Source organism: Callithrix jacchus, chromosome 4 (genome assembly GCF_049354715.1).
Source record: "Callithrix jacchus isolate 240 chromosome 4, calJac240_pri, whole genome shotgun sequence".
Classification (NCBI taxonomy): Eukaryota; Metazoa; Chordata; class Mammalia; order Primates; family Cebidae; genus Callithrix; species Callithrix jacchus.
This window is the reverse complement of record NC_133505.1, coordinates 122,569,656-122,593,513: the sequence shown is the minus strand read 5'-3', so window position 1 is coordinate 122,593,513 and position 23,858 is coordinate 122,569,656. Positions and strand designations below refer to the sequence as shown.

At 35.0% G+C, this 23,858-nt stretch overlaps 1 protein-coding gene across 7 annotated transcripts in view; it reads right to left on the bottom strand.

Moving 5' to 3' along the window:
- NT5DC1 (5'-nucleotidase domain containing 1) overlaps window positions 1-23,858 on the bottom strand; it is a 142,895-nt gene that overhangs the window by 3,454 nt on the left and 115,583 nt on the right. For 4 of the 7 annotated variants that reach the window (XM_078369974.1, XM_002746883.5, XM_008994940.4 and 1 more), the window contains 5 exons: window positions 22,317-22,491; window positions 20,432-20,529; window positions 4,912-5,030; window positions 3,583-3,744; window positions 2,834-3,002 (listed from right to left, as the gene is read on the bottom strand). In XM_078369974.1, coding sequence (XP_078226100.1) covers window positions 2,834-3,002; window positions 3,583-3,744; window positions 4,912-5,030; window positions 20,432-20,529; window positions 22,317-22,491 — 723 coding nt within the window. The remainder of the gene's footprint in view (window positions 1-2,833; window positions 3,003-3,582; window positions 3,745-4,911; window positions 5,031-20,431; window positions 20,530-22,316; window positions 22,492-23,858) is intronic. The other 3 variants (XM_078369973.1, XM_008994941.4, XM_035296549.2) reach the window with 1 other exon arrangement.

Here is a 23,858-nt window from a genome sequence, read left to right as displayed (position 1 = left end):
AACTTAGAGTTTATTAATTATGAAGTGATCTCTCTCATGAGAATCATTTTTCCCCTTAATATCTACTTTGTTTCATGTTAATGTAGCCACTCTTCTTTTTTTTGGGTTACTGTTAGCATGGTATTACCTCATCCATCTTTTGATTATTTAGACTTTCTGAATCCTTATGTCTCAGATATATCTCTTATAAACCACCTATAATTGGGTATTATTTTCTAAAATTGGCTATTACTTGAGTATTTGGTCACATATATTTAATGTAATTACTTCAGGTTTAAATTAAACATTTTACTAAATCAATCTGTCTTGCTGATTCTTAATATTCTCTCATCTCCTTTGTTTTCTTTTAGATTCTTAAATTATTTTACATATTAGGTTGGTATGTATATCATCACAATTCTTTTGACAGTTATTTTAGAGATCACAACATACATTTCTGACATCAATACTGAACATACTCTTATCCTTAATTGTTTAATTCTAGTATGTTAGAACATGTTAATTCTAGCTGCCATACTCTGGCATATATATATATACCGTTTTTGTCAGGCATTTTAATTCTCTATTTATGTAAATCCCATGGGACTTTAATTTTTATTGTTTCAAACAGTAAGTATTCATTTTTTATTTGAATACTTATACCATATACTTGTATCATATAGATCTTTCTTGCATCTCCAGTCTTCCAATATCAATTATTTTTAATTTTATCTGGAGAACAACAATCTTTATTTCCTTTAGTGCAGGTTTCTGGACACACAGTTTCTCCATTATTCTATCTAAAAATAATTTTTTTTGTTGTGGTTCAAGATGGAGTCTTACTCTGTCACCCAGGCTGGAGTGCAGTGGCGTGATCTTGGCTAACTGTAACCTCTGCCTCCTGTGTTCAAGCTATTCTCTTGCCTCAGCCTTCTGAGTACCTGGGATTACAGGCACCCGCCACCACATCTGGCTAATTTTTGTATTTTTAGTAGAGATGGGATTTCACCCTGTTGGCCAGGCTGGTCTTGATCTCTTGACCTCGCGATCTGCCTGCCTCGGCCTCCTAAAGTGCTCGGATTGCAGGCATGAGCCACTGCACCTGGCCAATATTTTACTTTTATTATTTAAAATGTTTACTGGGTATAGAATTCCATCAAGATGGCTGGGCATGGTTAAATGCATTTTACTAAGCCTGGTGACAGAGCAAGACTGTGTCTAAAAAAAAAAAGAATTCCATCAAGATTCACATCATTTTCTTTCAGCAATTTAAAGCTAGTATCTTTGACCCTTCTCTGTTTCTGAGAAGTCAGATGTCAATCTGTTATTCAATCAATCTATATTTGTGCTCTAGATTGCTTTTAATATTTCTTAATTATCTTTGGCATTATCAGTTAACTCTGAATTTCTTTTTTATTCATTTTGTTTAATTTATTTGGGCTTCTTAAACCTTTGGCTTATTTTTTTCCCCCACTTTGAAAAGTTTGAGCTATTGATTTTGGCTTATTCTTTCATCCCCTGGGACTCCAATCACAGATGCCCCTCAGTATCTGCAAAAGGACCCCTGTGGATACCAAAACCTATGCATGTTCAAGTCAAAATATGGCATAATATTTGCATATAGCTTACATACATCTTCCAGTACACTTTAAATCATCACTAGATTACTTATAATATTGAATACAATGTAAATGCTATATAAATAATTATATTTTAAAAAATTTGTAACATTTTAAATTGTTGTACTGTGTTTTACTGTTTTTTTCCTCTGAATAATTTTTACCCACAATTGGTTGAATGTGAGGATGTGAAACCCAAGAATACGGAAGGCTGGCTGTATAGAAATCTTACTTCTTCTCAGTATATCTTTTATGTCTTGGCCTTTCTTCTGTATCTTTTATGATTTTTCTCTTATTGCTTCATTCCAAATATTTTCTTTTGACCTAATTTTCAGTGCACTAAGTCACTTTTCATTTGTGTCTAATTCGCTGTTAAACCCATCTGTTAAGTTCTTAATTTCATTTTTTAAATGTTTCAATTCTAGACTCTCCATTCTTTTTATAGTTTTTAATCTGCCAAATTTCTCATTCCTTCCTTTTCTGTATTTGACTATAATAAACATGGTTATTTTTGTTAGTGTGGTCTTATATCTTTATGTGCCCAGCTATTTTCCATTATGTGCTAAATTCTATATGAGTTGTTTTTAGAAATAATTTGAGTCCTAGAATGATGTTACCTTACTCAAAAGAGAATCTAATTGTTTCTACCAGGTGTGCAGGGGCACTAATAATCTGGAATCTCCTCAATTCAATTTTAGGTATTCAGCTGATTTCAAGCAGAGTTTTAGTTCCTGTGAAAATGGAGATTTCCTCTCAATTTATTCTTATTTTAAAGTAAGGCCCTCAAGGTCTCAATATAGAGAGAGTTCACCAGACCCACCTCTCCTCGGGCAGGCCTTCTCCTCCAGTTCCTATTCCTGTAGATTATGAAGTTACTGAAAGGCCCACTCACCCTCTTTGGTGCCCTCTTTGGAATCAGCAAATACCCATGGGGAAAAGCAGCCTCAAATGCCACGTTCACCTTACTGGGCCTTCTTAGCAGCTTATCCTGGTATAACTCTTCCCTAATTTTATAATATGCCTCCAAGCTGACTTAAAAAATGTCGAACTTTTGTAGTTGCCTCCCACAGAAGTGCTGGTCCTAATTACCTAGGTTGCCATATCTAGAAGATGTTTTCCCCAAAGATAAATCAATGTTGTGGGAAATAAATCTTTCTTTCTTAAATATAAGAATTCTAGTACTGATCACTATTGGCCAGTAACAGGTGAAGCTTTACAGGTATTTTCCCCCTTACCTGCGATTGCTTCAATACTTGGAATTGCGATAGTGCTGTAAGTACTGATTCTCTTACAACACCATGTATAAACCAAGGAGTCTTCTGTATTTTCCAGTCCCAAAATTGAATCAATAAAAAAAGAGCCCCATTTTTTAGATGAAGTATTTAGAGGCTTTGCCTTTGGTCCCTGAAGCAAGAGAACAGAATAATTAAAATGATGATTAATGTTCAATCTCATAATTTTTTTGTCAATTAAGTAAATAAAAACTTTGATACCCTGTAGGAATCTACAAATAGGCTTTGGGCACACATTACATTTTTGGAACAGGAAAAATAGTCCCTCCTTATTATTATCCTTTATTTTAAACAGAAACTAGATTTTTATATGGTCAGTTGGTTATTATCTGAAAACTAGCCCAAACAGAACATCCCTGAAAAATAATTCTTTCCTTACAATGAAAATAATTCTCTAATTCTATTATTATGATGTCTATAGGATAGTTAAAACACAACTTGTCATAATTTTCTTATTTAGTATTTACTTTTTAGAAAGGAATGAAGATGGCATTATTATTTATTGCTTTCAATATAAATGGAATATGAAGTCAATAAAATTAATACAAAGTTTCAAATTATTAGTCATTTTTTAAAAATATGATGGTATTCAGTCTGACCAGGATAATTTTGGAGTCATATAGTATAAAAATACTTTATCTTTCAGACATAAACATTTTTCTTTCAAGGAAAGAACTACAGGGAACACTTACCTCATATTTTCCTTTCTTCTCTAGAGGCTCTGACTCCTCAGGCCTCTGCCTCCTTGTGCCTTCATCCCCTCTGAGTTCTTCCAGGATGAGAACTGTCTCCCAATTACTATAGTGACGAGCTGGGAAAATATCTGAATGCATGCTGTCACCAAAATAAACAACCTGTAAGACAGACAGCAGATGCTGTTTGAGGCATAGAATTGTGAAAGGGAGTGGCATTTATTTCATATAAGAAAGAAGAAAATTTCTCAACAGCCATCAGAGTATGACAACCAAAAATTGCATAAACATCTTAAACTTGTTTGAATAACCTCACAGGTGACCATCAACTTGTTTCATTTGATTCACTGGGTGCCAGATTTGTCTTAAAAAGTTATACAACACATTCATAGGTGGAAGAGAGCATAAGGTGAAATAAATTATTTTATTCAATTTTCCTAAAGAAGTGAACCTATATGTTTACATATATGTTTACAATTATTAATAAAACGGCCCCTGCAGTTGAAGAGCTGGTGAGGTATTAGACAACTTGTTATAGTAGGTTAGAGATTATTAAAAGTGCAAATCACAACCACTTTTCAAGAGAGTATCTAGGCTCAACCCCAAATCTGCTGAAACAGAATCTGTGAGAGTGGAATTGGGTATGTAGAATCTGGAAAGTTCCCTAGGTAATCTGAGGCAAAAGTCCATTGACTAAGTCCATACCCCTCAATTTTCAGATGTGAAAACAGAGTTAAGGGATGTAAGAATCAGCATGTGCAAGTCAGATTGCTCTATCCATTAACCCTCAGGAGTCTCCAGGGGACTGTGACATGGTGACAGCCAATGAAGCAGGGCTCTGTTACCCCATGATCTCTTAGCTCATGGAAAATTCTGGTAAATATTTTTTTAGAAGGGCTCTGCTGTTAGAAATGCACCAATTCAACATGATCAACAACGTGATTATGTTGTCAAAAACAAGCATATCTTTAGGCTAGTCTGCGGCATAATTTCAGTTGTTTGTTTTACATATAAAAACTTTTTGGATGGATCGTTATCAGGATAACATTCCAAAGGCATCCTACACACCCATACACCCCCTAAATCTGTGGTGCCCTGCTTGGAATCCTTGCTCTTCTCTATCACAGATAGACAGCTTTGACATTGATCAAGGAAAGCCTTATTTAAACAGAAGATTTAAGAGGAGAGATTTGGCAGATAGGCAGAGGCAGATAATCATCTGCCTATCTGCCACAAATGATTAAACTGAATGCACTGAGAATGGTTTTAGTTCACAACTGCTTATGTCTGCAAGTGGGTGCTGAGGATTCCTCTGCAACTGGAAAATACCTTGGGTTCAGGTTTGCCAGTCATTTTCTTCAGGAGTTCATAGAGGTGGACAGCGTTTCCTTGGGAGTACCAGCCAGGTTTATCCAGAGATGGCAGTGCCTCCTGTTCCTCATCGTTCTCTGAAAATACAGTTTAACAATCATATACTTTTTAATCAAGTGAGAGTAGCCAGCTGGGCATTTCACACATAGGGCATGGCTGCAGGACATGTACAAACAAGAACCTTGTTGGGGGAGGGAGCTGGCATTCAGTGGCACCTACCATATTATAAGGCCCTTATAGGTATATACTTTTAAATCCTATGGCCTTATTAATTGGGGAAAATAAGGTTCAGTGAAGTTATTTTGCCCAGGATCTCAAAGCTGGTAAGTGATTTATTCAGTGATTAGATAGACATCTGCTTGACATCATGCCTCTACTGCTACAAAATGGTTTATTAAATAAACAACACAAAGTCATTAGGTGTTCTTTTTTTAGAATTGGGGGTGAGGGAGATAAGTTTTTAATTAGTAGTCTATCAGATTCAGATGTAAATTTTGTTTCCTTGGTGCCTCAAATGCTTTACCCTAGTACCAGGTTGGGGTGGGTGAGGAATAAAACGACTATTTGCTGCCAAAGCACAAGTGTGTGGACCATTCCAAGTTGTTCTCTCCCAGCACTTGACTTGCCCACTACTGTTAAAGCAGGGCTGGTGAAAGTGGTAAATGTCTTTGCCTCTCTGAAATTTGCCCATGATTCTATTCCTTGTACACGAGCTGAAAAGCTGAAGAGAATCTGCCTACCAGCACAATGATAAAGGAAGATAAAGTAAGATTTTATGAAATACATGATATATCAGCAGAGACTTCGTTAGTTGTTGATACAGCTTTGCAAACCGTATGGAGAAAAATAACCTCCTTTTTCTCACATCAATTATATGATTTCTGATTTTAAAAAGGTTTTATTCCCACCACTTTTTGGTCCTTTCTGCTGTGCCACTAAGAATCTTATGATATACAATCCTATGTTGGATACATAGATTGTGTATAAAGAAGTTTCTATAATTAGAAGGGTCCTCTTTAAGAGAACAAATACAGAATTAACAATACAAAATTACCATGGTCCCTGACAGGATTTGGAGGAGATAAATGAGGGGGTCTTAAAGCTTAAGTTTCACTGGCTTTGTTGTAAATCAATCCTGGAGTAGGACAGGGAGAAAACAAAGGGTTTAGAAAGGAGGCAAAGATGGATAAGTCAGTCATTCAAAATACATCTCTGGCAACATTAGTACCTTTAACCAAAATCTAATTTTCCCTAAAGAAACTAGATGTAAAAGTCACAGACAACCACACTAAATCTCTGCTTCATTTATAACATAAAACATCTTGAATATGGTATTAGAGAATTTAACATTTACAAATTAAAGATTTGTAAATGGTACTGTAAATGGTCACTGTAACTGAAATGAAATACAATTTATTAATCCTACAACAAAAATGAGTCAAATATATCACAATAATAAGGTGTATTTCTGCATAATCTCAAATATTTTGAACAAAATTCTAAAAACACATTTATAGATAATTAAAGCCAAATTATAGCACCTAGCAGCTTATGTTCAAGAAATATTTATGCCTATCTTGCTGACATTTCAGCAGCCAATTTTAAATTATTCTGCAAAAATAAATGAAAATCCCACTATTCTTTAAAGAAAGAAGCAATAGGAAGTCAAAATCATGTATTTGCCTAACATTAAAAGGGTCTAAGAATATTCAGCACATTCCTGGAGAAACCCAGAAAAAAGTGATCACTTCTCATGTCTGTTTATTTACTGAAATGTCTTAATATGAATATAATGTGGATTTGAAGGCAACTGGAAAATGAATAATTTACAGAAATATTTCTGAAAAGACTTATGATTGATATGTAGATGCCCACTTTGCAAGGATAGTGGGAAGAAAATCTTTCTAATACTTTAGAAAAATCAAAAAAATCTATAGCATTATAATTTCTCAAATGTTGAGACTCAGTAATCTAATAAGAAGCAAAAAACCCAAATCAAGTAAAAACAACAAATTCACTTCATACAAACATCTCCCTTTCCGGTTTCCGGCCCCTACACTGGAAACTGCCTTAATGAATAATTAATCTATGAGGGCAGCTGAGGCTGCAGGTTCTGGCAGAGCCTGCTAGCTAGGAAACTGCAAGACTCAGAATATTATTAATTCCTGCAGTGAAGCACCTGTTGGGAATGTGAAAGCCACAGAACTGAGGTGGAAGCTGTAGAGTACAGAGGAACAAATCAATGGAAGTTTTAAGCACAGTGTTTACAAACCCAAATAAACACTTTTTAACATTATTTAGATCAGGCGCTGTACTTCTTTTCAAGGTCAATAGAAAATAGTTATATAAACCTCTATTTTTTACATAATATTTAGAAATGTAGGTTGGCACTGTGGCTTACACCTGCAATCCCAGCACTTTGGGAGGCTGAGGCAGGCAGATTGCTTGAGTCCAGGAGTTCAAGACCAGCCTGGTCAACATGATAAAACCACCATCTCTTAAAAAAATACAAAAATTAACTGGGTATGGGGTTGCACGCCTGTAGTCTCAGCTACTTGGGAGGCTGAGGTAGAAAAATTGCTTGAGTCTGGAGAAAGAGGTTTCAGTGAGCCGAGATCATATCACTGCACTCCAGCCTGGGTGACAGAGGTAGACCCTGTCTAAAAACAAACAAACAAACCCCCCCAAAATCCAAAAAAGTGTCCTGAAAAGAGTATAGTGAGTATACTGATTTTACAAAGTTTATTTAAAAATACGTTAGAAAATACAGAAAGATAAAGATAAAAAATGTTAGAAGACATAAAAAAATAAAGAAGACAAAGGGGATAGGTGGTGATGATAATTTGTTTCCACAGTTTTAAAATGAGCATAATAACAATGCTTACCTCACTGAGTGGTGGTGTAAATAAATTAATAAAGATAAAAATAAAGCACATAGAAAAGTGTCTGCCACAAAGTAAGTGTTTAAGAAGTCTTAGTTATTATCCCTTTATTTTACAGGTAAATAAATGGATATCTGGAAAAGTTAAGGAATCTGGCCAAAGTCACTGAAATGTTATAATAAGAGCCAGGACAAGAATTCACTTTGCCTCCTTATTCCAAAGGATTTCAAATTGGGGCTAGAAGAGAGAGTAAGATGATAGTCCCAGAGAGCATTTCCGAATTTGGATTCCTGGACCTGAATGTGTCCCATGGTATTGCCACAAACAGGAAACAACTCTAGTACAGAATAAACCTATCTGGCATCCCTTAGGACACCCATACCAACAATTCCCACTTAGGATGGAGCCTCAGCCAACCTCCTATGAGATCTTTATATAAGGCCCAAATTTAGTGCTGCTACAATCTCCCATTTATATTGAAAACAGGTCAGCAATGAATAAAGGAAAGAAGGAGGGCTTTAGAATGCCCTTTGAACTGAATTTTATAGAGTTTATTATTTTCACAATTTCTCTCAAATTCACTGATAAAAAGCTTTATTTCATAAAAAAGCAAACCTGTATTATTTTCCTAAAATTCAACTGTCTTTGCTTTAATTTAAAGCAGTCCTAACAGTTAGGTAAAATGTATTAATTGAAGATATTTTCTATAAAAACATATTGTGGCTGGGCCTGGTGGCTCACGCCTATAACCCAAGCACTTTGGAGACCAAGGTGGGCGGATCACCCGAGGTCGTGAATTCAAGACCGGCCTGACCAACACGCCGAAACCCCGTCTTTAAAAAAAATAAAAACAAAACAAAAAAAATTAAAAATATATTGTTAGGACCAAAGTTCTACAAGATTTAAAAATTATTCCTCAAACCCTTTAACCTAATCGCTAATAAATGTTTGGGTTATAAAATAACTATAAAGGAGAAAAACTCATAGGAGAACAAAGCTCAAATTTGTTCTTTTAGCCTACAAAGTACCAAAAAACTGACCTAATAAAGTTAAGAAACAAATGAAAATTGAATAAAGACATGGAGAAGCAATCAATTTAGGCAAAAGCTGTCTTGGAAATGGTAATTTGTTCACAGATATAGCTATGTCTTACTACAATGAAGTAACTCTTTTTATTTTCTTATTGTAAAAGCATATGGACAATATGGACAGGAAGAGTTTAAAAAACAGTAAACTTTTTGTCAGTATAAAAGTTACAAAATAGATATGGGACAATGACACAGTCAAGGCTAGGCTGACAGCCTTGAATAAAGCTAAGTGAAACTTATGACAGACAGCAGAACCTGTGGGAAGTTTTGTATGCCAGAACTACTAATCTCAGCTCACAGCTGCCTCCCCCAAACTCCCCAAACGAACACTTGGTGTCATATTTTATTAACGTTTAAAAATATGTATCTGAGATTTTTTCTGAATCAGTAATATATTTACATGTTTTTAAGTCTCATTTTTGAACTCCATTTGCTATGCACTCACCTCTTCTGCAAAAGGCAATCGCTCTTTTATGCATATAAAAGCAAATATAAATATGACTAAATTCTTTTCCTCCATGTTTTTATACATTTGTTAATACATAATCAACATACAATAAATTGAACATATCTAAAGCATACAATATGATGAGTTTTGGTATATGTATATACCTGTTATGGGCTGAATTATGTTCCTCCCCAAATCATAAGTTAAAATCATAACCCCTAGTGTGTCAGAATGTGACTATTTAGAGATGGAGCCTTTAGTGATTGGATTAGATTAAAATGAGGCTCTCAGGGTAGATCTAATCCAATACAGTCACGTTATAAGAAGATGAGATTAGGACACAGATAGACACAGAGGAAAGACTACGTGAAGACAAAGGCAGAAAATAACCATCTACACACCAAGAAGAGAGAGGCCTTAAAAGTAACCAATCCTCCTACAACATGGTTTCAGACTTCAGCCTGCAGAACTGCAAAGAAATAAAATAAATTTTGTTGTTCAAGCTATCTAGTTTGTGGTATTTTGTTATGTCAGCACTAGCAAACTGATATAATACTCATAATTTTTAAATGCTTTTAAATGCTAATATTAGAATAACCTGCATGAAGCTCTGCAACTTGCTGTTTTTAAACTATTTTGGAGCTAGCAGTGTAATCTCCCTCCTTTTAAAATATATGCATTTCATTCTATTTTACACATGCTCTGTTATTTATTTATTAATAATAGTCCTCTATAAATAGACATGTGAGTTGTTACCAGGGTTTTCTGTTACAAGTAAAAAGTTACAGACATGAGAGGATCTGCACAACCTGGTGGGGTCAAACAGAATCTGAGCTAGAAATACAACTCATTTTCTTTCTCATCTCACTCTTCATTTCTACTAGATTTCACAGAATGTTTTAGGCAGTAGATATAGTAGTGCATGAGATGGCCTAACTCTCTGCCCTAAGCATCCTTGGACTCTCTTCTCTAAGGATGCTTATATCCTGGTGGTAATCTCTGACTTGTTAGAGGTTATTAAATAATGAATTATGATTAAAATATATTTATAATTTTTATTTCTAAGATTCCTTCCTATATATATGTACATTGACTGAACAGTTCATATTTACTTTTATAAATCCCTTCCTCAATTCTGGGCTAGAAATTTTTTTCTCCAATTGTACATTTTCATATATACTTTCTCTGTATCTTGGCATGGACAGGTAAGACATTTTTCAAGTAAAAAGTCCAGTAAAATGCTTGTGTTGGGGGCTATAACAGGAAAATTATACTATTAAAGAAAATAAATACCTTATCAGTGAGCTGGAGAAAATGTAATAGAATAAAGTGTGATTCTTACCCTTATCTACTTTGGTTTGGGGGGTTTACTATTCATTCATAGTTCTTTAATAATTAAGAGCAGCTAATTCCTTCAAAGTATTTTCTTTGGGTTTAAATATGCTTAATTACTGCTATGGTTTGAATATTTTTCCTCGCTAAACTCATGTTGAAACTTAATCCCCAACCTGGTAGTATTGCCAGGTGGGTCCTTTAAGAGGTATTCTGCTATAATATACAGAAAATTGCCTAAGACAATTCACTAGCTCATTTCCATACCTAATATGATGGGAAGTTTCTTTCTTTCCAGAATAACAATATTCTGTGAGAAATAAATTTCAATTTTTTATAAGTCACCTAATCTATGATATTTTGTTATCATAACGCACTAAGGTGTACCCACAGCCTAGAAAGCACTGTGCCTAAGGCCCACGATACTTTTAAGGGCCCACAAAAATGTTTTTAATTTCTTTCAAAATCAGAAGAAAAGATATAAACTTTTAGGCTGAAGTGAAGTTATAAATATATATTTCTGTATGTATATTTGTTATATATCTATATATTTATTACTATATAAATACATTTATAGTTAAAAAAATAACAAATGTGAAGTTAAAAATGTGCAGAGATGAGATATGTAATTTTAAAAAGTTATTTCAGGGCTTAAACAGGTTTGAAGATCAGAGTTCTACCATATAAGTGGAACAACAGGAGATAGAATGTCCTGTTTTTCTGGTAGAACATATATCATATTCATCCTTATAAACAGTCTCTTTGAGTTGTTCAATAATATTTAGAAATTCCAAGAGTCTTCAAGATATAAAAAGACTTTTAAGGAGTAGTATATTTTTAAGAGAACTGAATGCATGTGTGTATATATACATGTACATATGTATGTATATATAAAGACAGATGAAAGATAGACAGATAGACAGTCTAGGAATTAGCTTACCTGATTGTGGGAGCTGGCAAATCAGACATCTGTAGGGCAGGCCAGCAGGCTGACAATTCTCTGGCAGAAGCTACAGTCCAAAGGGAACATTTTTTTCTTCCTCAGGAAAACCTCAATTTTAGTCTTAAGGCCCTTCAATTGATTGATTGGATGACACCTATCCACATTATCAATGGTATCTCCTTTATTTAAAGTTATCTGACTATAGATGCTTACTCAACTACAGAATACTTTCACAGCAACATTTAGGTTAGTGTTTAATTGGAAACTGGGTATGATAGCCTAGCCAAATTTCCACATAAAACCAACCATCATAGTGCTCCAGAGAGAGAGAGAAAGAGACAGAGAGAGAGGAGAGATTTTACTTATTATCTTGAGATCTAAATGAACAGAAAGAGAGAGAGAGAAAAAAACCCATCATGTTAAGATCTAATAAAAAGAAAAAATAGAAGAAAAAGTTCTTTAAGAATGCTTAACCACGTTTGTTCTTACATGTTTTGTGAGACCAGATTTTATGCCATCTGTGTTAACCCCCACCACATACTTGTCTATGCCAAGTATTTTGTTAAAAGTGCTCACAGCAGAATTTACTGAGGTAATGGAAGTGTCCTAAAACTGGATTGTTGTAATGCACAACTGCACAAGTGGGTAAATTTACAAAGAAAAATATTCACATAAAATGGGTGAATTTTATGGTATATAAAAATTACAGTGGTATATGAAAATTATATGAAAATAAAGCTGCTTTAAAAAGTGACCTGAACAACATACTATATTTCCAAGGTGGGACATGGTAGGTATTCTTATATGTTGCTGTTGGAAATAGAAGATACTATGATCCTTGTGGAGGGAAACTGGACAATTTCTAGCAAAACTATATGTTTATGGACCTAAGAGTTTACAGTGATTTTTATTGGCATATTATTTGCAATAGCAAAGACTGAAAACAATTCTTTCCAGAATAACAATATTCAAGTAAATGCACGCACTGAGACATTACTCAGTTACTAAAATCTGTCACTGGTGGTACAGGAACAGGCAGGCAGGGCTATATGCAATGACTCTGATTAGAAATCATGGCTTTGTCACATGCCAAACTTATCTTGCTATAAATTCAAGCAAATCAATGGGCAAGCCACAAACATCTAGATTAATAAATTTTTGACTAGTATGCTGATAGATTCAGTCTTTTTCATTCAGCAAGCTTTTAATGTTATTGGAATTGTGCTAAAGACAGAAGACTCCTGCATACAGCTGTAACCCTCAGCACCAACATCCCAGTGATAAAGTTCATCAGACAATTTCCCAACTGTAGCCAAGTGAAAGCACTAAACAATACAGAAAAAGAAACAGCTCTGACTGGTGCTGCAGATGGAAGATATTGCAAAGGAAATGTGATTTGTATGTTTGACCTTAAAGCAGAGGTAGGCAGTCAACAGAGAGAAGAGGGAGAAGGCATTCTATGTATATCTATGCCACTCAAATGTGATCTTCCAACCAGCAGCATCTGCTTCAAAGACAACTTATTTAGAAATGCAGAATCTAAGGTTTCACCAGGGCCTCTGAATCAGAATCTCCCTTTTAACAAGATCTAGGTGATTCACTGTGTATACTAAAGTCTGAGAAACACTGATGTTGACAGAATAGCAAGAACAAAAACTTGATATAAGAATAAAAGGCAATCATTTCAGTAGGAGTAATGGGTACTTTTATGGAGATAAGAGTTAAGGAGGATGAAAAGGTAATTTAGGAACCAGATTGTACAATCACCATAGGATGCTATATGGAATGGAAGTCAATGAGATACTGTGTGCATATGATTAAATATATTTGTGTTTAAGTAAATAATAAGAAAGATAGAACTCAAAAATAGAAGTCTGTGCTAATGAAAAGTATCTGGAGAGAGATTGAGGAGGAGTTAGAAGACCTAATAGAAAGAGAGAGGAGGACAGAGATGAGAGATTTCCTAGGTATATTAAGCAGGATTTAATGCATTGCATACTGGAGGTAAAAGGGTGAAGATAATGAAGGTTATTAGCTGGAGAAATCTAATAGATGGTCAAGTAAGGAAGATAAGATACACAAGGTGACCTGCATGTTTGGTTTCTAGGCAAAAGGAGAATCTCAAGCTTGATTTCAGAATGAGTGGAGCTGCCTAGTGTGGAGGAGGAACTGTGTATGAGATTCAGGAAAACAGGTGTCAGTGAAATATTTGGAAGTCAGAGTCTGTACTGGTAGACAGCTGAGGCCAAGGGATGAGAGAGAAAGGAGAATAGAGACTTGGATTATGATTCTCACAACTGCGGGCAGGGGCAGGAACTGAGTTAGCAGCATTGGTGACACCGCAGTGGACAAGGCAGACACATTCCCTCTCCAATGATAATTTAATCTTGTAAGACAGACTCCCCTGTATCCCGTCCTCAGCATGGGTGAGGATCTGGTGACGCAGTGCAAGTGACAGAGAACAGAGGATGAAGATTTTGCCTGGAAGATGCTTTCCCTCTCCATCCATCCTTAAGCACTGGCAGGAATCAGACTGGCGGTAGGAGCTCAGTCCCGACTGGCCCTGGCATCATTATCTTCGCTCTTGCTACTATGACAACCGCTGACGTCAAACCCATGCGACTGCTGAGGACGTGCTGTGTTCCGTGATTTGCTCGCTGTGCCTTCTATCCCAGAAAGCTCAGTTGCATAAATTTTACTTTAACTGTTTGGAGCAATGACTTAATTTACATACCAGTGGAGGTTATAGCAGAGGACTGACGTGACTTGCATTATATAGTAACATTAAGTGCCATGGAGGATGGTTTGAGGGCTACAAGACTGGACAGAGGCAGGGAGATCAGTTATTAAGTACTGTGATAACTCAGATGTGACGTATTAATAATACTGCGCCATTTTGCACAAGGGATGATACTGTAAATGGTGGGAATGTAATGCAGACAAACCCAAGAAAATGGAAGGACAACTTAAAGGGGAGGGAGGAAATGAGGATGACTGATTTTTTTAGCTTGGTGCAAAAGTAATTGCGGTTTTGCTTAGTAGCCTGGTTAAGGTTTGTGCTTGGAAAAGTAACTAAAATGTAATTATGGAATATGGGAAGAGGGGCATGCTAAAATGGGATGGGGATTTAATGAGCTGTTGCAAGCACGTCAAGTTTCCTGTGGCTCTGGGGCTGTGAGATGTGAAGATTTTAGAAGATAGAAATAGGCTTCTGAAGGTCAGAGAAATGTGAAGCCCAGAGATAAGGAAATGTCAACCATCGGTGTATAGATGATAGTTAAAACCTTCCTAGTGGTAGAGAGCTGAAGAACAACAGGAGAAGAAAGGAGAGCCAAATACAGAATGCTAGGGAATATCAACATTTAAAGACAGAGGTGATGGGAAACCAGTAGTGAAAATGGAGGTAAAGCAGTTAGAGGTAGCTGAAGAATCAGAATCAGCAGCAGAATAAACATGTAATATAGAATGTAATGAAGTAGGGATTTAAAAATATATGCAGTACAATCCTCTAATTAGTAATAATTCTGGCAATCTTTTTTGCATTCTAAATACAACTATTTTGGTTTAATTCTAAAAACTAAACATTGTTGCATCTTCCATTGAAATGTTTTAAATCAGAGGCCCAGAAAATAAAGGTTGGAAAGAACCTTACAGATCTACTCCAATCCCTCCTGGATATGATAAAAATGAGGTAAACTTTTCTTAGCATCTGTACAAGAGCATGAAATCTATATATGCTGAGATTGCTAGGCATTTTTACAGTTTTCAAGTCTTCATTACAGAGACTGGTAGTAGGACTTTGGGTCCTGTTTCAGCAATCCAGATTTTTCATCTCTAAAACCACAGAAGAGAATGAAACACAGTCACTGCTATTTAAATAAAATTTTTATAAGGTTTTCTGGATACTTCCCCAAATGCAGAGACAACAAAAACAAAAATAGACAAACAAGATTATATCATACTAAAAAGCTATGCAACCACAAAGAAAACAGTCAACAAAGGGAAAACAACCAGTAGAATGGTAGAAAATATTTGCAAACCATACATCTGCTAAGGGGTTAATATCCAAAATATAAAAGAAACTCAATAGTAAGGAAAAAAATAATCCAAGAAAAATGAGCAAAGGACCTGAATAAAGACTTCTCAAAAAGGTATACAAATGTCTAACATCTACATAAAAAATGCTTAGCATCATTAATCATCAGGGAAATACAAATTAAAACCACAATGAGGTATCACCTCAGAACTATTAGAATGACTATCATAGGACAAAAATAAGTGTTAAAGAGTATGTGGAGAAAAGGAAATCCTTGTACATTCTTGGTGGATTGTAAATTAGTTTAGCCATTATAGAAAAAAGTGTGGAGGTTCCTTAAAATAATTAAAAATATAACTATGATATGATCCAGCAACCCCAATAGTGAGTATGTATGCAAAAGATATGAAATTGGTATGTTGAACTATCTATACTCCCATGTTCATTACAGCATTATTCACAATAGCCAAGATATGAAATCAATAAATGTCCATTAGCAGATTAAAGGATAGGATATGGTATATATATATAATAGAATACTATTCAACCTTAAAAAGAAACAAATCCTGTCATTTGTGACAACATGGATGAACCTGGATGATATAATGTTAAGTGAAATAAGCCAGGCACAGAAAGACAAATACCATATGATCTTATTTACATTTAGAATGTAAAAAAGCTAAACTCACAGAATCAGAAAGTAAAATGGTGGTTATCTGAGGCTAGGGGTAGTGGCATTGGGAGATGTTGGTCAAAGGACACAAAGTTTCAGTTAGGAGGAATAAATCCATAAATCCAAGAAAGATATTGTATATAACATAGAGTTAAAAATAATATATTGTATATTTGAAAATTACTAAGAATAGATTTTAAGTGTTCTTACCACACACAAAAAAAATGATAAATGATGTGAGCTAATGACTATTTAGCATTATTTAGCCATTCTACAATGTATACATATATCAAAAAACCATGTTGTACACCATAAATACATATGATTTTTACTAGTCAATTAAAAAATAAGTGAAATACAAATTAGGGAAAGTAGAAATTAAAAAAACTAAGTTTTTATACAACCCAAAATGTAAAACAATTTTTTAAATTGCTATATTTATTATCAGTATATGCTATTTTTAAATTTTAGATTCCTATTATTTCCATACTATAAATTCAGTCAAAAAGACTAAGTTTTTTGATGAGTATAACATTTAAAAATATAGTCTGGATAAACATCATTATTATGTCAGCCCTCAAATCCAGTTATACTGTACAACTAAGAGAAAATACTGCTGAGAAATCTTAAGATAGGTAATTGTAATCTTTTTTTAAACAGTCCACCCTTTTGTCTCAGGATACTCTAAACAGAAAAAAAGCTAATAAAATGCTGTAATCTGTCAGCATAGTTAATGCATTTATAATTTCCAACATGTTAAACAAACTTGGTATATTTTTAATGTGCAGTTTTCCATTATCTGTGTCTTTGTGTAAAATTTTAACAAAAATCATATGGAATGGCATAAATACTACTACGGGTATATAAGGGGTATAGATTTTTCTTAGAACAAAATATGAAACCCCACAAAAATAAAATTGAAGACAAATATTTATTGGGTACTTACTTATATATTTAAATGTAAATTTATGAAGTGGGAAAAACATTTTAATTTTTTCTGGTTTAATTACAAGAATATTATTAGAATCCTTGATAAGAGATTATTTCTTAACATCAAGGATTTTATTATAGAAGACTTTAAACCAATATATAAAAACAACATCAACTTCTTTCTCTTTCTTTCTCCTAGACTAGGGTTTCTTAGCCTTGGCACTACTGAGATTTGAGACTAGATAATTCTTTGTTGTTGAGGGGTGCTGTCCCATGTGTTGTAGGGTGCTTAGCAGCATACCTAGCCTCTACCTACCAGATGCCAAGAGTACCCCCTTCCCAAGCTGTGACAACCAAAAATGTCTCCAGACATTGCCAAATTTGCACCAAGGGCAAAAGTCCACCATTGAAAACCATTGCACTAGATCATTCTCATGAACACATATGCATATTCCAGTATCTTCAATCTTTAAAAAATTAAATATGCCCTTAATCCTATATTGTCTTCTAGCTAAAACCTCAATTACCTGACTGCCTTCACAGCTAAAATTCTAGAAAGAGCTGTACATATATACCCTGGTTCTATCCCTCCAATGAAATACTTATGATACTGCAATTTAGTTTCTATACCACCAATTGATGGCAACTGTTCATTGAGGCACTAGAGATCTCCATCTTGACCACTCCAGTGAAGACTTCCCTTTCCTCATTTCAGTGGACTTTTTCTGTAGCATTTGAATTAGCTGGCTACCCTTTCCTCTCTCCTTTGACTTCTGAACACTGTATTCTACTGTTTTCCCTACTATAATCTCTCTGCTGCCACACTGCATTCTTTCTTCTCTAGCCTTAATATTAAAGAATGTCAGAGCTTGGTCTAGGCCTTTTGACTATTTATATTCTCTCTATATTTGGTTTCATATAAGCCCCTGACTTCAAATACCTACCTATGAACTGATTACTCCCAATCTATACCTCGAGCCTAGACTTGTTCCCTTGAATCAGGCACATTTATGCAATTTCCTAATTGATAGTGACGGTTACATAACTCATAGGCATCTCAAAATTAACATGTTGAAAAATGAGTTCTTAATAGATGTAACCCCTACTCCACACAACTTTATCCTCTGTATTTTTCCCCAAGTCTGTAAATGGTACCACCATCTACTCACCTGCTCATTTCAGGAAAAAGAAAAATCAACCACCTTGAAGTCATTTTTTATTACTCCTTTCTTTTCATCTGCGATTTCCCTAAGTATCACTGAACCCTGTATTTTCCAACTCCATAATGTATCTAAAATGTATCTACCTCTCTCTGTCTCCAGTACTGTCACTCCAGACCAAACCACCACAATCTCTTACCCGGGACACTGCAGTTGCCAGGTCTTCCTCGTCCCATCCTTCCCCACACCCAAACCATTCCCTCCCCAGGAGCTAAAGGGGTCTCTTATATCACTCTTTTGCCTCAAATAACGGAATGGCTTCAGGTTAGTTATGGAATAAAATTCAAACCCCTTTCCACTGCTTACAAGGGTGCCTGCTTCCCTGACTTCACCCTTTCCCACCTCATGACCATGTGCCAGAATGGCAGGCCTCTTCTCTGTCACTGAAATGTGAGAAAACTACTCTCCTACTGGGCCTTGGCATTCATTTGATCCACTGCCAGAAACACTCTTCCTCCACTCTTCTCATCACTTGTCCCTCAGGGCTTGCTTTGCAAGTGGCCTTTTTGGACAGAGCTTCCCTGGCCAGCTACTCTAAGGGGGCCTGCTCCGTATACTGTACCTTATAAGGTGGTTCTTACCTTCATGACACGTACTAAAATCCATAAGCATCCCTTGCACTTTCTGATGTGCTTACATATTTACACATCTGTCTAGTGTACAGAAAATGCCTTGGTGCTTGACACTTGCTACAATGAACTTCACTTAGATTTCACTGTTCATAAATCCATCAGAGTACTGAGCTACTATCAAATGCCTAGGACTGAATCAGGCTTTTGAATAGCAAAAAGAAATAGAAGTTCAAAGTAAATAGTACTGTATTACCATATTAAATAAATTTATTAAATGTGATTCACCTGAATATTTTTTGAGAAATTTTAAATTTTATTTCAAAGCAGGGTAGTATGTGGCCATAGGAAAGTAAAGAGAAATGTATATTAAATATAAGTCCAATCTGGCCTAGGTTGTTTATATAATGCCAAGCATATGAATGAAAACTAAAACAAACTATAAATCATATATAACAGGGTTTGGGTATATAATTATGCATATAATATGCATGCATGTTAATTTTATCATTCTCTTTAAAATACAGCTATGTCTCTGTAGATCTATACATTTTATTTGTTAATAATCTTATATACATTTATGTGCATTTACAACCATCAACTATATTTCAATTTTCAACCATCCTGGATTTATTTTAGATGTCCATCTTCTAAGAGAACTTCTGAATGGTTCTCACATGTTAATATATCATTGAGCTTATTTGAAACTACTTGAATAAAATAAAAGGCAAAGCAGATATCAAAACTAAGCTCACTATCTTTCCGTGAAACCTATAACTTCTCTATTACTGATCAGGCTCTGCTTTTTATTCATTCATGTATTTATTCAAGAAGCTTTCAAGAGCACCTACTATGAGGACCTCACTTTATTATCATTCTTTTTCATCTGCAAATCCCTTTTCATTCCACCTCTCTCCCTGTCAGTGAGAGGGAGAATTCTATATGAATGAGAATTCTAAATACTCTTTCAGGGAGGCTTTGCCTGTTCTCCAGAGAGTGGAATGTTTCATATGTTTTGATCTTCATGTGTTCTGCAGGTGCTTTTGTTCTAGAAAATAACTCAACTGATTTATCACAATTAATCCATCTTTCAAGTAATTATCAAGGCATTTATTTAGGCCCTAAAAACTAAGGTAAAGTTCATGCTCTTCATTTTTAAAGTCAGGGAGAGACTGACATGCAAAGAAATAATTGTGATATAAAGTGGTAACATAAAATCTGATACAAACATAGGTTTATTATCTTCTTTCTTCCCCATGGGAGGAAGGAAGACATGGCATTGCATGTAACACAGTATTCTGCACAAGGTTGTTAGCCAGCAGTATACGGGGGAAGAAAGAAACCAAATGTAACTTACCGAGTATCCGGAAAGGTCTCTGATTTGGTAAGTGGGAGAAGAAACCAGGCTTCAATGCATTTGTAATCACAATGTCAAAAAGGTCTGCAAAATCATTCCTAAAGGCCACAAAAATTTATTTTAAGAATTAGAAAAGGTCCATATAAAACACAACTTGATCTTTGCTTACCTATTTTATCTTTCTTTTGATTAACGTTTACATACTTTATATTTTTCTTATACATTTTAAGGTGAACATTCCACTGGAAATAGAAGGTGGTTGAGTACTAGTCTTCCTGACAACTCTTTGAAGTATAAACAGAATCAGGAAAAAAAAAAAAAGAAAGAAGCACACTGACTCTAGGTACCAAGATGGTTTTGGTAGTGAACTTGATAGTTTCTAACAGCTGAAAATATTTGGAGGATCTACCTTCAAATTTGGGGGACTGAAATTGGCTAGATTTGTTAGCTTGAAGAGTTAACAATTTTTTGTGTTATATGGGTCCCACAGAAAGCAGCATTATGGCAAGTCATGGTTATCTTTCAGAGTGTATTTCAAATGTGAAGAAGATACTTTATTTGGCAATCAGTATAGTCTTATAATGTGGTAATTTTTATAAGACAATAATTAATGATTTGAAATCTGTACTTAATATTATATAAAGGATTATTTTTGATGGCAAAAAAAGGTAGCCTTTCTCCTGAAGAACTCACTGTTACAATGGGGGAAACAATATTTACCCAACATTCCAGAATACTTTTACAAATCAAAAGAGCAATAAATAGAAATTAAGATGAAGAAAGACTTTGGTTATCTATGCTAAAGAAAAAGGAATTAAAATCCTGAGTATTTATTCTAAAGCATGGGCCTACTACTAGGATAGCAAATGTCTCTATGAGAGGCACCTTCGAAAACATCTAGGACTTTAGCCTTAATTTACCCAAAGGATGCACTATTATGTATCAGCCTATATATTATTCAGAAAGTAGCAGTTCTACTCACAGATTGTAAGTATATCACAGAACAAACTAAAGCCATATATGCTAAGAAACATGGAAATCATGATGCTGAAAAAGTTGGAGAAGGAGGGTTTTAAGGCTTAAACTTCTTACATACTCATGGTAATTCAGTAATTGTTGGAATTTGAGGAAACATTAGGGGAGACCTACTAGCTCATTGCAGAATCTTACTTTGACTATAGACATTTCCTGGTATTGCCAGGAAAAAAAAACACTGAAGTCTATCAACTACTCCTGTCTAATTCTCTATCTGCATTACGCTATTTAAATATCGCCTCATACCTATGAGGCATTACTGTACCATTTTTACGATGACAAAATTGAGCCTTAAAGAGGTTATAAAACCTGCCCCAGGTAATACAGTAAACTGCAGAGCAGGGCTTGAACTCAAGTCTGTCTCATTTTAAAGTCTAAGCAATTATACTGCATTCATTTTCATGAATTCAATCCCATCCTGCCTGTGTTAAACAGTAAAGTACATGGCTCTGCACTGAAATGACTAAATAGTGGCTGTACTCTAGTATCTGTGGAGAAGTATAATCTATAACTCAGAGTATAATCTATAATAAATCATCATCCAAAGATGAGAACCCAAATTCATGGAAAACTGAAAGATATACGGTTTATCACCTTCCAGAAAACCTAAAACCTGGACATTCAGTGAGCTATGAGCATACTGGTCCTCAGTGACATTGCTTTGCTAAAAGGTACTTGGGTGGGCTGCTGTCAGCAGATATTGAGGATATGAGGAAAAAAAAAATCAACTTGTCACTCAGCGTTATTTAAAATAATGATATGGTCATGATTGACACTCTTAAAAAAAGCCCTGGTCTAATCTGCTGTCTGTATTCATAAGACAGTGAAAACCGACTGACTCATCACTTACCCAAGGATATATTCGCAGAGAAGTCTACAGTAATCACTGTGAGAACTGGTAATTAACAGAAGAATTTTCCCAGCATTCTTCAGCTGTCGAAGCCATTTTTTCACAGATTCAGGACAACTGTGTAAGTACCTGCCTGGATCTCTTTTTATTTCTGGGAAGTATATTCCGCAGTTTTCTGAAAAACAAAAATATCAATAAGGTTTCCCTTTTTAAACATTTTTTGACTCAGTGTATTCTCAACAAGTTAATCTCTTTCAAATCGATAGGTAAAACTAAAAGGATAAGAACAAGGTTTGACCAACCTAACAATGATGCCAATACTACTTGATTTTTAAGAATAGTTCTTTACTTGAAAACATAATACTGTTAGAAAGTGTTAGTTGATAATATTTGCTGGCTATTTGACAGGAACTGTTAAAATGTTAAAACAGGTAACAGAAGAAACACAACATGATCAGCATTCTCAAATGTTGTAAGATAAAACCTTGCATTTGAAATATCAATTGACTATTAATATTCTTTCAATTATTCAGCAAATACTTGCTGAATACAGATAAGAAACAAATAAATATTCAGATAATGCACCAGGAATACGTCTTTGGCATAAATAGCCAAGAAGGGAGATGAGTTCCTCAGAGTCACAGTTTGTTATTTCAGATGCAACCTATAATAGAGGAGGCATCCTAAAGCCTCTGAGAAGTCCTAAGATATGAAATGAAAACATCGGTGCAAAATAGGCCAGAACAGGCTAAAAGGCACTGTAGTTGACAGGACACACTGAATGACTCGCATCACTGAAGTTGGACTGCTAGCTTTGCCCCATTAGAGTGTCCAAGGTGTCCGGCTGAGCTCCAAGGCAGATGGTGGCAGTATCTCCAGATGTCCTGGCCTGACTTATACATAGTGCTTGACCCAGGGCCTTTAAAGTCGTGGGTACTTAGCAGGCAATTGCAGATTTAGTTGAAATGCTACTAGATTCATAACATTTTAGAAATACTGTTCTCAGAGCATGTTAGAACCAACAAGCTGATAAAAAGAATTCAAGTTTTTACTTTCTCTAATTGTTAGGAAAAGGACACATGCATAGACAAAAAAAAAAAAAGTAGGTTAAACAGCTTGTACTGAATAAGAGTCTGCAATAGCTAGGTAGGAGAGACATCTGTGACTCTGTCCAGTGTGATACACTTGAAATACTTGAAATGAAAGTTATATTTCAAGAACATCAGGATATCGGGAAGAAAACCTTTAAGTGAAACCAAAACGAACAAATAAAAACAAAATGTATTATTAAAATACATTCTCTCTTTTCCAGGGAAGAGAAAGTACTAGTAAGAAAAGTACAGTTTAAGAAACAGATGACAATAATAAATCTAAACAGCCAAGAATAGAAAAGTTTGATTAGTGGATGACTTAATTTCAGAGGCTATGTCTCTCTCAGAACTTACTATACCTAAGGGAATCAGATGTGAGATTATTTCACTTACAAAAACAAAGCTTTTGTAGCAAGAAGAATTTCATGGACTACATAAAAAATTTATAGTA